Genomic DNA, 13,895 nt, shown 5'->3' on the forward strand with positions numbered 1-13,895 from the left:
CCAATGCTCTGTTGCTGATGACTGGGATGAATGTAGGAGAAGATTTCCGGAGCAGGACAAAACTCCCTATTTTTTACTGATGACTGACATAAGGTCATGTACGTGATAGGCCTATCTGGTTTATATGATTATGATGGTCATAATGCTTACTGACGGTGTCAAAAAGGGTATTTTCTTAGTGTGTTTTCATAAATTCACTCTAGCTATCTACTCCGATTTCAGAGCACTCTCCTCTGAGTGTACCTGTGCCAGAGTGTAGAATAACTGATGAATTTACGAACGCTCAACAGCAGTTGAATATATGGTGTCAGTAAACGTTGGCAAAGAAGCGTAATTAAATTGTTGCCAGCAGCACAGTTACAGTCACCAACTCTCTGGATAACATAGAAACAACCTAACCAGCTCTACTAGGGTGAGAAAATGGTCAGAGTGAGGTGATAGCCACTTAGCTTGGGTGCTTGACTGGCATTGTGAGGTCAGAACGCTTGGATCAACCCTACTCCTTGGCCAGAGCGTCCAGTGTGCGCTCTGAATGCTCCGAGAGCGAACCCTCTGAATTTACCAACTGACAATCGGAATTTACGAATGCCCACTCCAGCGCCACTCCAGATTATATTTACGAACACACCCTTAGTCCAAGTAAAGTGACACAGGACGGTCTTAATGCTTCATGATAGTGTCATAAAGTGCATTTTCTACAAGTTATTTAAAATCATTTTTGAGTTTTGGGTTTTTACTTTTATGTAGGTGTCATAACCAGCCATAAAATAAAGCAATATATGTCACAACAGGTGTAAATATATAGGTCATGACAGTGTTATGACCATATTCTAACAGGTTATGACAAGTTATGTCAGCTGTTATGACATTATGACATGGGTATGACCGTGTCATAACGTGTTACGTCACCTGGTGTCAAGTAAAGTGTAACCAAATTCACTGCACACCTCGCTACATGTTTGGCTAGTTTTCATCCGAGTTGTGTGCTTCCTTACAGCACGGCAACAACAACAATCCAGCTGTGTCTTTGGAAAGGTTGTGTCCTTTTTGTTGGGTTTTGCCTTCATGTTGACCCATTGTGTTCTGTGATTCATGTACTGTACCACTGTCCATTCAGCGCCAGCTACACCGGCCAACACTATAAGTGTTCCACCACACTTAGACATGGGGGAACTCAGAGAGTTCATCTCTAAACCAAATGCAGCACTGTCTTTGATATTTAAGTGAGCGATTTTCCATACCGCAGATACTGTGGATTCTGGAGAAGACATTAGCATGGTGTGTGTCTGTTATTTGGTTTTGCCCATAAATGTGTTACGTAAAGAATTATTGTATCTGCTTTAGCTATGGTCAAGGCCTTCTGTCTTTGTTTGACTACCTGTGTCTTGTTGTCAGAAGACATCTTTTGCTCTGATGTAATCATGCAGGATATTGTATTATTGTGTTTTGTGATGGTTGTGTGATTTCTGTTGCGCCTTGATTAACTTGTATTGTTTTGCCATTGTGTGGATTCACCATTCTCTCTGGCATTCGTGTGTGTGTGTGTGTGTGTGTGTGCTTGTCTGTGTGCTATAGCATGTCTAGTTTTAAGGGTGTGTCTAATGTGTTAGGGTGTTCTGTGTGTGGGTGTGTTATAGTGTGTGTAGGGTGTGTGTTATAGCATGTGTAAGGTGTGCTGTGTGTGTGTGTGTGTGTTATAGCGTGTGTAGGGTGTGCTGTGTGTGTGTGTGTTATAGCGTGTGTAGGGTGTGCTGTGTGTGTGTGTGTTATAGTGTGTGTGTTATAGCGTGTGTAGGGTGCGCTGTGTGTGTGTGTTATAGCGTGTGTAGGGTGTGCTGTGTGTGTGTGTGTGTGTGTGTTATAGCGTGTGTAAGGTGTGCTGTGTGTTTGTGTGTGTGTGTGTGTGTGTTATAGCGTGTGTAGGGTGTGCTGTGTGTGTGTGTGTGTGTGTGTGTGTCATAGTGTGTGTAGGGTGTGCTGTGTGTGTGTGTTATAGTGTGTGTAGGGTGTGCTGTGTGTGTGTTATAGCGTGTGTGTGTTATAGCGTGTGTAGGGTGTGCTGTGTGTGTGTTATAGCGTGTGTAGGATGTGCTGTGTGTGTGTGTGTTGTAGTGTGTGTAGGGTGTGCTGTGTGTGTTATGGCATGTGTGTTATAGGGTGTGCTCTGCGTGTGTGTGTGTTATAGTGTGTGTTATAGTGTGTGTGTGTGTTATAGCGTGAGTAGAGTGTGCTGTGTGTGTGTGTGTGTGTGTGTGTGCTGTGTGTGTGTGTGTGTGTGTCATAGTGTGTGTAGGGTGTGCTGTGTGTGTGTTATAGTGTGAGTAGGGTGTGCTGTTTGTGTGTGTGTTGTAGGGTGTGTAGAGTGTGCTGTGTGTGTGTTATAGCGTGAGTAGGGTGTGCTGTGTGTGTGTGTTATAGGGTGTGCTCTGCGTGTGTGTGTTATAGCATGTGTAGGGTGTGCTGTGTGTGTGTGTGTGTGTGTGTGTGTGTGTTATAGCGTGTGTAGAGTGTGCTGTGTGTGTGTCTGTTATAGCGTGTGTAGGGTGTGTGTTATAGCAGGTGTAGTGTGTGTGTTTGTGTGTTATAGTGTGTGTGTTTGTGTGTAGGGTGTGCTGTGTGTGTGTGTGTGTGTGTTATAGCATGTGTAGGGTGTGTGTGTTTGAGTGTTATAGTGTGTGTAGGGTGTGCTGTGTGTATGTTATAGTGTGTGGTGTGTGTGTGCTATAGAATGTGCAGGGTGTGTGTTTGTGTTATATTGTGTTAGGGTGTGTGTTTGTGTTATATTGTGTTAGGGTGTGTGTGTGTGATCTATATTTATAGGATGATCTGAATCTTCCCCTCCTGTCATCCCTTATCAGTGGGCGTGATCTCACATATAATGAGGTTATTTATCACTGGGAGGTGGGAGGCCTCCAGCAGGGCACACACACACACACACACACACACACACACACACACACACACACACAATCAAAAACACATTGAGAGTGTGCGGCTTCTCTCCCTCTCACAAATCCAGTGCTTCTTCCTCACAATCCCGGCTGCACGAGTCCAGTACAGTCCTGTTTTTCCCACACAACCTTCCCGTCAAGATGTGCTGATTGCCTCAATGGAGTCTTGACCTCCAACTTGTTTTATTTGTTGGTCCCTTTGAGTGCCTTACATGTCCCTGATGACGTATGTTTTCAAAGGGTTCGGTTATAATACAGTATCATATGTCATTAAGGCGTCTGGACTCTGATCGCTGTGGTATGATATTCCTCCACTAAATGTAACAGCAGATTTTCACTGAAAAAACAATATTTTGCTGTAAAAGGACCCCAGTGTTGCACACACACGTTTACCGTAACAGAGATACAAGATAGTGATGCAAATTTGCAATGTACGTCAAACATCTCAGCAGGTGTGGACACAGATGTGGATCATCTGTGTCGGTGATTGCATAGGTGTGTCTGGGAGGGGTTTTATGTGCATTAGTGAGCTTAGGACTGAAGAATAAAATAGAGGCAATGACTGACCCATTTACCTGCAACAGAAGGAGAGGAAAAAACTCTGACGAACTGCGCAGATATTTTAGGGAACAATCCATACATCACATTTTCCACTGTGCCGTCATGGGCCATCAGTGTTCCTCATGGACATTATTTTTCCCTTCACCCAGTCGGACATGAGACTCTACCTGCCAGTCACATGATACAGCTCAACCAATAGAATAGTGTTACATGTTACACGTCTAGTTTGCCCAATCATTGATGCTGAAAAATTGTATAATATATCATTTAACTTTCACTCATGAAATTGTAGCAAATTCCTTTACAGTGACAGCATGAACCCTGCTACTTGAATTTGTTGTGTTTAAATGATGGTTTGACAGAGGACATAATTCATATTTTGGGGTTTAAGACCACACATTCATCAATAGTTTCTATCGATTCATCGATAATTATACTATATATTCCCAAATTGGCATAATCTCCTTACTGTTTGGATGTTGACCTGAAAGGGAACAGTAGGACCTCATAATAAGCCAGTCCATTCCAGGCATCAGCAGATGAAAACGGCTTTGGAAAAGAAGACGGAAAAATGCTAAATCATTTTCTTTTTCCATTCTTCAAAATCTCAACCTGGTCCAAGTGGGGAAACTTACAAAGCTGTGACTTGGGTGATCTGCAAAATACCGTCCGCTTCTGGCTTCGGCAGCAACTGTTTTCCACCTCCCCATAGACCTACAGGCAAACAGACACCAAAATAAAACAAAGAAAAAAATACATTACCCTAAATTGCTAACATTTTGATTCAATATTGTGCGTTTTTGGCCAGGTGTGTCTTGTTTTGGCGTTGACGGTTAAGGTCGTTTGGTCCGTTTGTGGAATGTTTTTCCACTCGACTGAAGGTGATTCTTCTCCACAGTCACAGAGGATGAGTTTATAAATCAGTTAATGGATGAGAGAGGCTGAACAGCCAGAGGCAGACATACACACACACACAGGTCTAGACACACATCAGCACGCCTACACACAAATCAGCATCCTGAGTGTGTGTGCATGTGTGTGTGTTTGAGCACTTCATTTGACATCCACCCTGCCCATGCTCTGTATGTGTGTGTGTGTGTGTGTGTGTGCGTGGCTCTGGTTGGCAGGTGGGCCTGATGATGTGGTGAAAGGCTATAAAATGGAGGATGGGAACGACCAATCGGTGATTACTAAAGCAGAACGACTACAACGTGTCTGACCTACACGGTTCTGCTCTCAGCCACTGAAATATCACATTTTTTTTCCTCTTTCAGGAAGGGAGAGGGAGAGCGGCAAATACCAGATCATCTGCAGTCACCATAAGGTTAGGGGTCAGGGTCAAGGATAGCTCCAGACAGTGTCTGACAGGTAGATGGCTATCTTGAATGAAACCAGGAAACATTCCACTGCAGGATAGCTGGACAGCATGGAGAAGGCCTGGAGACAGTGAACACAGGAAATGTATTAAGAATGGAAATGAGATGTTATGGAAACAGTTACCTTGTCACACATCATTTATCTTTCCCGGAGTATGGGGATCATTGACTAGATTGGATGAAAACTGGTTCTCAGAATCAAATCAAAGGCACCTGTCTCACTTCAGAGGTCTCACAGCATTTTAGAGTAATTTCGCCATTTTTGCCTCTAAATACATACAGTATTTAGTCCATCCCCCGCATTTTTACCCTCCTTTCCTCTTTCTCTCCCTCCCTCCCCCTTTTTCCCTCCCTCTATCTTCTCTCCCTCCTCCCTCTCTCTCTGGTCACCTATTCTGTGCCCAGTACAGAGGGACAGAGGTGGTATTGTGCTGTACAGAGAGAGTTTCCTCTGACGTCCCCCTGAAGTTCTCCCGAGGCTTGGACATGGCTTTTACAGCAGAGACATAGTTATGTAAGCCGAGCTCAAACAATGCCACCCTGTACTCACTGTTCTGTCTCTTCCTGTGTCTTTAACACTGATTACACTCAGACTATAGGTGCAGGGAGAATGGAGGGACGGGATGGGAGGGAGGTGTAACAAGGTAGGCGGAGGAGGATGAGGTGGAAGGAGGAAGAAGTAGGTGGAAGGAGGTGGAAAAATATGGAAGGGGTTGAAGAAAGCGGAAAAAGGTGGGAAATGGTGGAAGGAGGTTGGAAAAGGAGGAAAAATGTGAAAGGAGGAAAATGTGGAAAAATGTGAGAGAAGGAGGAAGGAGGTGGAAGAATTTGGGAAAATGTAGAAAAAGAAGGAAAAAGGTGAAAATGTATGAAAAAGGTGGGAAAAGGTGGAAGAAGGAGGGGAAAAGGTAGAAGGAGGTGGAAAAAGGTGGGAGGGTGAAAAAGGTGCAAGAAGGAGGAAAAGGTAGAAAAAGGTAGAAGGAGGTGGGAAAAGGTGGAAGGAGGCGACACGTAGTCTAGCAATTAAGAACGGTGGGCCAGTAACCGAAAGGTTGCTGGTTTGAATCCCTGAGGCAACTATGTGAAAAATATATTTATGTGCCCTTGAGCAAGGCACTTAACCCTAATTTCTCCTGTATGTCGCTCTGGATAAAAGCGTCTGCTGATGACGTAAATGTAATGTAATGTAAATGGTAGGTGGAAAAGGTGGAAGTAAGAGCAATAGTTGGAGAGGTTGAACAGAGGGATGATGCTCTACATTGACCTCTGGACCTGGCGTATGTCCATTTCCTGGAACATTCAGCCCTCAGATGAACCCTGACACCACTGTCTATGGCTGGTTTACTATACAGGACAAAGACAAAGAAAGGAGGTCAGCATGATCCAAAAATATTATGTCATTTTAATCTACATTTTTATAACTACAACCATTTTGTGATCTGACTAAGTCTATAGTCTTTGATGTCTAATGGAAATGAACCAGACATTCTTTCTCATATTTTGTTCTGTTTTTCTTGTTTATAACCCCTGAATTATAATATTTAAAGGCAAGTAGACTGTATAACCATAACAAATATCTGTCTTTATTGATATTGGTGAATTAAGCCTGTGAACTCGAATATGACAGTGTGTAGGGACTTCCTGTTTGAATAGCCCTACCCCCTCTGGCCGAGGCCTCGTTCCTGTCTCGTGTGATGGCATGTGGGATGGAACCTCAGTGCCAGAGGGCCGGAGCTCCTGGAAACACACACATACACACATCCATGAACACACTTCGCATTCCAGCGGCCTGGTTCTGGCAGAACCGTGCAGGATGACTGACTGCTGACAGTCTGGACCCAGACATAAACACACATGCACACACTTAGTCACATGCGTACGCTCACACACACACATTTGCGTGCACGCACGCACACACACTGTGCCCAGTGGTTGTAAACATTGATGGATGAGTCTACAGTTGAAAGGCGTTTTTATGATGCTGCCCTACTACTGTATAAGAGCACGTGTTTGTGATGGGTTATTGTACATGTTGCCAAAATGCCATGTTTGGGGGTGTGATCATAGTAGGCGTGTTACCACACGTGTTGGATGCAGTGGCCAAAGATGCACGTGTTGGTGGCGTGTTTTGGGGATTGATACAGTAGATATTCATGGAGATTGTGTGAGAGAGGGATGAGAGAGGAAGACTTGAATTTTGGACTAGTGGGACACCCCTCTTTTCTCATTTTCCGCATACCTCCATTTTTGCAAGAGACTCTTACATCACCTTTAAGCACCTTAAAACTTTGGGCTAAATGAAGAGAGCGGTAACGAGTGGTAGAGAGGGATATGAAAGGGAGGAAAAAGGAGGGAGAGAAAGAAAGGAAGGAACGAGAGAATAAGTGCAATGAAAAATCAGCAAGGGCCTTAGGGATGGAAAAGACTGCCATTGCAGAAAAAAACTAATGGAAAAAGAGAAAGAATGAAAGGGGGGGATGAGAGAGAGAGAACGCGAGAGAGAACGAAAGCTAGAAAAAGAAAGGGCCAAAGAGACCGAAGAGAGAGCGAGAGTGGGTGTGACGCCAAGTAAAAGAGCGCAAATCTATGTGGGTGAGAGAGGGAGCGAGAAAAAGAGAAAGGGGGTGTGTCCGCCTCCGTCTGTCCCCTCCCTCTGTAGGTATAGATGCTGCAGGCTGGTCTCCCTGCATCCCAGAGCACAGAGCCCCAGAGCATCAAGCCCTTCAGCCTCAGACACAGCCTCAGACACAGCCTGTCCAGTGTGCTGCACTAGTCCTGAGACACACCAGCTCAGTGAAGTAGTCCAGCCACCAGAGTCAGCATAACTCACACAGAACTAGGATAATTACTTTACTGTTCTAGTTCTACTGTTCTAGTCATGTACAAGGCTCAGTCTGTGAACTAGTCCAGGGCTGGTTGATATTTACTCTGTCAATGTTCTCCAGTACTGTAGTCCAGTAGCTCACCTTAGTCCACCTCTTAGTCCTGAACTGAGATTATTAAGTCTTCAGTCAACTGCATCTAGTGCGAGTCACCAGCCAGTCCTTTGTACCTGAGACCGCAGCAGATCACCTACCACCATGCAGCTCTCACACACCTTCCTCGTCTTCCTCTTCCTCCTTTTCATCGTTGAGATTGCGCTGGCCGGCTCGTCCACGGCTCGGAGAAGCAGAGGTAGGTGACATCTGTATCACCTTCATTGCCATGTAAAACCTTTACAGTCAACTCCTAAGAAATGAAATGTTAATGGAATTGCTTGGCTTGTATAAACTGGAGCATGCAGACACAACACTATGAAAAAGACTGAACTTGAATTAGAGCTGAAGAACTCCAATGCAGAGCTTGCAGTTATCCAATATGCACTTATCAGGAGTCGACTTTGCATCACATAGTATGAATATATGTTGTTATGGGAATTCTGTCATGCAAATTATAGGCTATTGAGCTTTGCAAAGAAAGTTAGCCTCAGATGATATAAATAAATGAATGAAATGCATGTGGACATGCAGTTGAATTAAATGTGGACACCCATGCACATTATTGCAATGCATTTGATGATGCTGACTGCTCAGGTTCATGAGGAATTATTGGACCAAACTATACAGTATTGGTGGCTGGTATCTTATCACAATCAGACACAGTTAATTCGTTAATTCAGCTTAGATGAATCCTGTAGTGATTATGGGTTCAGATAATATTGCTAGACATTATTGCTGTGTTGAATCTGAAACTGGCATGTGACTGATATAAAAACCCTTCTGCTGAGACTATGTCCAGTGTTATGAAACTTTTGCTCCATTACATGGTCCAAACCAAGGTGACAATTTCATTGTCATGCTATGTGGTTGTGGTATAGGACTCTGCATTCTATGCAGCATGATGAAGGGTACGCAATTGTTATTATATGTTGGATGTTATGTCCTGCAGATGTTGCCGTGACAACCACAGGTGGTCGTTGCCTTGCCACACATTGCCAGGAAGGCCAGTGATTCTGATGTGTGCCTAGAAGCATGCACATCATGCTGATGTATAGCATGCAGGGTTGGACTGTCTTTAGCTGACCTGGAGCAAGGTGTTCCAATTCACAACAAGCCATGTCCAAAATTGTGCTTGTGCTGTTTTTATGAGCCACGTGAGTTTGTCCCATTTCTATGAAACAATGTGGGCAGGGGAGGATGAGAGATGTTAACTGCTGCCAGAGATCTGTATATAATGACGAGATGCTCATCCTAACAATGGTAGTCGTTGTCCTAAAGGCAGAAAGGCAGCCGACAAGCTTAGGTCTGCATATTAAGCCCATAGAAATACATTGGGCTTATTTTGGACAGATTTTGGCGTTAGTGAAACCTCTCGCTTTGCCTCTTCCTCTCTGCTGCTGCTAATAGTGTTCAGTCTGCACTAATGAAAGTGTTTCCAGGTTACAGGTCAGGGTTGTTGGTAGTTTGGCCCTTGTTAGAATGTGCCATGTGCTTGTCCAGAAATGTGTTTTTATTGCAGTTTAATTATTTTAAATTTAAGTGAAATAGATAGAACAGTAGACATTACAAAGAAATAGAGGCATTTCAAATGCCATTTTATGGCGGTACAGTGTTGTAATGATGTGCAAATAGTTAAAGTACAAAAGGGAAAATAAATAAATATAAATATGGGTTGTATTTACAATGGTGTTTGTTCTTCACTGGTCGCCCTTTTCTTGTGGCAAATATTGCTGCTGTGATGGCACACTATGGTATTTCACCCAATAGATATGGGAGTTTAGCTACATTTGATTTCTTTTCAAATTATTTGTGGGTCTCTTTCTATATCTGTCTCTCCCTCCTCTCACTTTTGTCTGTCTGTCTGTCTGTCTGTCTGTCTGTCTGTCTGTCTGTCTGTCTGTCTGTCTGTCTGTCTGTCTGTCTGTCTGTCTCAGCAGTTAGTTATTTTTAAACATGTTTTAAATGGGGCCATAAAATATAATCTGTTTAATATGGGAATCAGCCCTGTTTTGAGGGATCACTCTGATTAGGATTTTCACAACAGTCACGGGAAACTCTGCCATGCTGTCCCATTAACCCACTCTGTCGCATACACAAGGGTCACACACACACACACACACACACACACACACACACACACACACACACACACACACACACACACACACACACACACACACACACACACACTATATATATATATATACACGCAGTGTGTCTTAGTTTAATTCTGGCTCCCGTTTCCCATGTCTCCACAGTGCCGCCACACTGTTTTCTGTGAATTAAAGTTGGGCACTTTGAAAACTTTGATGCTAATAAAGCTGATTTTAAGTGAGTGAGACTACAGAGGGGAGTCGGTTAGAAGGGCAAGCACTGTGGAAAAACTGTGACATTGGCTTACAGACAGTTCCACAGTGTGTTGTTAGCTGAAGTTGGCCTACAGACAATAACATTGAGATTGGATGAACGAGTGTAACGTGAGTTTGCTTTGGCGGTCTGTCAGAGGTGGGTGTGGCTCTTCATGTTGGCATGTGTTCCCTGTCCCTAGTTGGAATATGTTACGTCAAGTTATCTCTGGCTGAAGTGACCTCAAATACAGACTCCAGATCAGTTTGTTGATGTGCTTTATACTTCTTTGTGCATGTTAGGTGTATGTGCTCTAACAGCCTGAGAGATGGATGAGAGAGGTTTAGACAGATGGAGGGATGATTAGAGCACAATGGAGTGCCGGAGAGATGAAGGGAGGGAGAGTTGGTGAAAGGGAGAAATTGAGTTTTGCTACCAGAGAAAAGAGAACAGCTGTAGTTGAGCCGTATGTGGGAGATATAGTATGAGGTCAGGGGGACCAGTGCAGGGGATAGCGTGGGAGCCTTAGCCCAGGCAAGGCTTGCTCCAGCTGGGCTGTGAGGTAAAGCTCCCCCTGAAAACCCGGAGCATGGCTGGGCTGGCCCATGGCCAAGGGTGTGGTGTAGTGGTGTGGAGCCCACTATAGCGTATCAAATCCCCTCTCCCCCATCCCGCATTGGAATTTGGTGACAGGTGAGGTCTGCTTGTCATTTCTTACCACCTTCAAGTTGTTTCTGTTTTTCTCAAAGTTTACTCTTTTTGTTTGGAGGCAGAACCATTCCAAACCCTGTTTCTTCTAGTTGGCATGGACAAGAGAGATTTTTTACACTTCATTGAATTAAATGAAGCCGACTCTGTTACCAAGAGTCGTAAAACTTGTCTTTGCTGGCCGTGGGAAGCCAAGTCCCCTTGCATCTCTCCACCTTCTCATTCCCAGGATGGAAACGCAAGATCCAAACACCTGCAGAGCTGCGTAAAATCATCTAGAGCCACAAAGCCCCACGCACACAAAACCTACCTAGCAGTGTGTGAATGTGTGTTTTATGTACTGTATGTGCATACAGTGGGAAATATTAATCAATGTCCTTTCAAAGAGAGGAAGGAATAGAGGAATGATAGGACACGAGAGAAGAGAAACTGAAAGACGGAGGGCAGAAAACAAGCTGCCAAGAGGACCTAGTTTGGGTGTGCAAAAGAGCAAGATTTAAATCAACAATGTGACAATGCTGATTCCAAAGCTACACACACACACGCAAACGTGCATGCACACACACACGCACAAACACCGGCGGAGTGGGTGTTTGTGAGTTTTCATAGCAGCGAGAGCACTGAGCTCACCCTCTGACAGGCCTAATGACCTCCTCCCTCTCAAAGAGGACCATCCATCACCAGGGATGAGCCAAGATGGCCGCCGTGAAGTCCAGTCGCCTCCAGTCAATGTTTCCGCTCAGTGTCTCCTGTCCAAGGGAGGTTCTGCAATCCAGCCCAAGAGGAATAGTGGGATCAGAGTGGAAGTATTTCGGAAGTGTTTATTGTATCTTTGAAGTGTGTTGGCTGATCCTTTGGTCTACTTTTTGTGGTGATTCACATGTATGAGTTTGAGCTTGCATCTCTTGAGCAAGGCAGGATTTCACTTTAGGATTGTTTCAGTTTAAAGGGCCAATCTGCAGTTGCTACATCCATGTTCGTGCTTAAATTAACGATAAATACCCATTGATTCTTTAAGAATCTAACTTATAAATGCTTCATGAGCTTAGTTCAACTGTCGCACCCCATCAGAACCAAAAACGTAAACTTGTTTCACTCTGATGTTTGTAAACTAAATAAATGTAAACAAACATTTGATATTATGGATGGTCAGTCCTTGCATCCATAGCTCTATGATTTTGAATGGTTACATTCCTCCATTCCCATCCCTTAGCTGTTTACCGAAACATTGGCTGGGATAACGCTTTGTTCTTGATTCAAATGCTGATTGTCCCTTTAGGTACAGCTAGGTGCTTTTCTCTGATATTTTCATGAAGTGTGGTAATGGAGAAAGCTGTTGTAGCAAACTTTATGACATGGTGATAGGCAGAGTTCTCCTCAATAAAAACAAAACATCTCACTGATCCTTCCTCTTAGCAACCACTCAGACAAACCCTGCAGCTATTTGGGAAATGTGCATTGGTTATCACCTTCTAATAACATTCAGTTTACATTTATGAAAGGCCTCATGATTTATTTATCCATTACATAATAAAACAATCAGCATTGCTGCTGAGATCTGGAACAGAGTGTGTCCTAGACAACATGAAGTACACTGCACACACTGTGTCCTTATCACAACATATGCACATCTTCATTCACAGCTGAGCTCAACGCTACGGGCGGCAACAATGTCACACACTTTCTGACCAGACAGCATCAGATAGATATGCTACACATACCCTCAATTGTTTTATGTAAAAATGTTACATTGATTTCCTCTCATACTTGTTTAGTAACGCTGTAATTACTATGGTAGCACACGTTAGTAATATGTTGTTGCTATAGGTGCAAACTTTTCACCTGGTGCCAACGCTTAGTGATTTAATTATGGCCCTTGGTTGTCAGATGTATCCCTTTCCTTTGTGGTTCATTAGTGCAAGGTCATAGTCAGTTGGTACATGTCATTAAGCTGAAGTATTTATTCTTTACAAATAACAGGCTAACTAGAGGTGTGCTGGCCTCTGCCCTCAGTACAGCCCTAGGTGTGTGTGTGTTTGTGCGTGCGTGTGTGTGTGTGTGCGTGTGTGTGTGTGCGTGTATGTGTGTGTGTGTGTGTGTGTGTGCGTGCGTGCGTGTGCACAATGCCGGAGGTGATGATCACAAAGCTTTCTGAGCTCCTGGTTCCTCTTGCCAGTTGACATTTGACCCCATTGTGGTTCTGGATATTCATTTGGTCGTCAAGCTCTAGGTCAGTTGTAACCGTGACACAGCTTTGGTCAGTTTGAACATTCTGTGTCGTTGGAGATTTCATCTGTCATTCCTAATCCTCTCTGCCTCGTATCCAAGACGATACCAAAATCCTCTTCTTCCCTTAGCTATCTGTGTTATGTTTGGCTAATATTCCAATTTCTTGTTATCTATTCTGGTGGCTTGGTTGTGACCAGTTTCCCTTTGATGTAGATTGATGATTGGGGTTATGATACTGTCTATTTATAAACTTCTAGTCATGTTAGACTGGAAATACAGATAAGTCCCTGTTGTAGAACGGCCAAACTGTTGGGATTTGGACCAGGTTGTTAGGGGACTGAGCCAATGTTTGCTTGTTTTGGAGTTGGAGAAACGCAGCCAGAAGTTTCCTAATGTTTCATACACTGGAAACCCCTCTCATTGAAGCCAGAGCTAGAGCCAATCCCCCATTGTTTCATCAGAAATATAGAGGGAGAAACAAAACAAATGCAGTCTTGATAGGAAACACACAGTTGGCAAAGGCTGAGGCTATTCATCAAACCATGGTTTCCCCTCATTTCTCCCCAAACTCTTTGTCTCTGGCGTCCGCTGGCAGAATGTGCAATTTATTTTTTCAAAAGCACGTTCCACATTCCACAATTTGCATTTTACTCTTTAGTTTGCCCTTAGATATCTCACTGCAGTTCGCTGAATGCACATGCTGTACAGTGAAGTAAAATGTCTGAGAATTCTGCTCTCAGACTACT

General features: G+C 43.8%; 1 protein-coding gene across 7 annotated transcripts in view; it reads left to right on the top strand.

Annotated features, from left to right (window-relative positions):
- Window positions 1–7,570: 7,570 nt before the first annotated feature.
- LOC115156310 (target of Nesh-SH3) overlaps window positions 7,571–13,895 on the top strand; it is a 38,102-nt gene continuing 31,777 nt past the window's right edge. For 4 of the 7 annotated variants that reach the window (XM_029703774.1, XM_029703773.1, XM_029703775.1 and 1 more), the window contains exon 1: window positions 7,572–8,062. In XM_029703774.1, the coding sequence (XP_029559634.1) occupies window positions 7,969–8,062 (94 nt within the window). In that variant the 5' untranslated portion in view covers window positions 7,572–7,968. Of the gene's footprint in view, window positions 8,063–13,895 lie in introns of all 7 variants that reach the window. The other 3 variants (XM_029703770.1, XM_029703771.1, XM_029703772.1) reach the window with 1 other exon arrangement.

This window comes from Salmo trutta, chromosome 20, assembly GCF_901001165.1.
Source record: "Salmo trutta chromosome 20, fSalTru1.1, whole genome shotgun sequence".
Lineage (NCBI taxonomy): Eukaryota > Metazoa > Chordata > Actinopteri > Salmoniformes > Salmonidae > Salmo > Salmo trutta.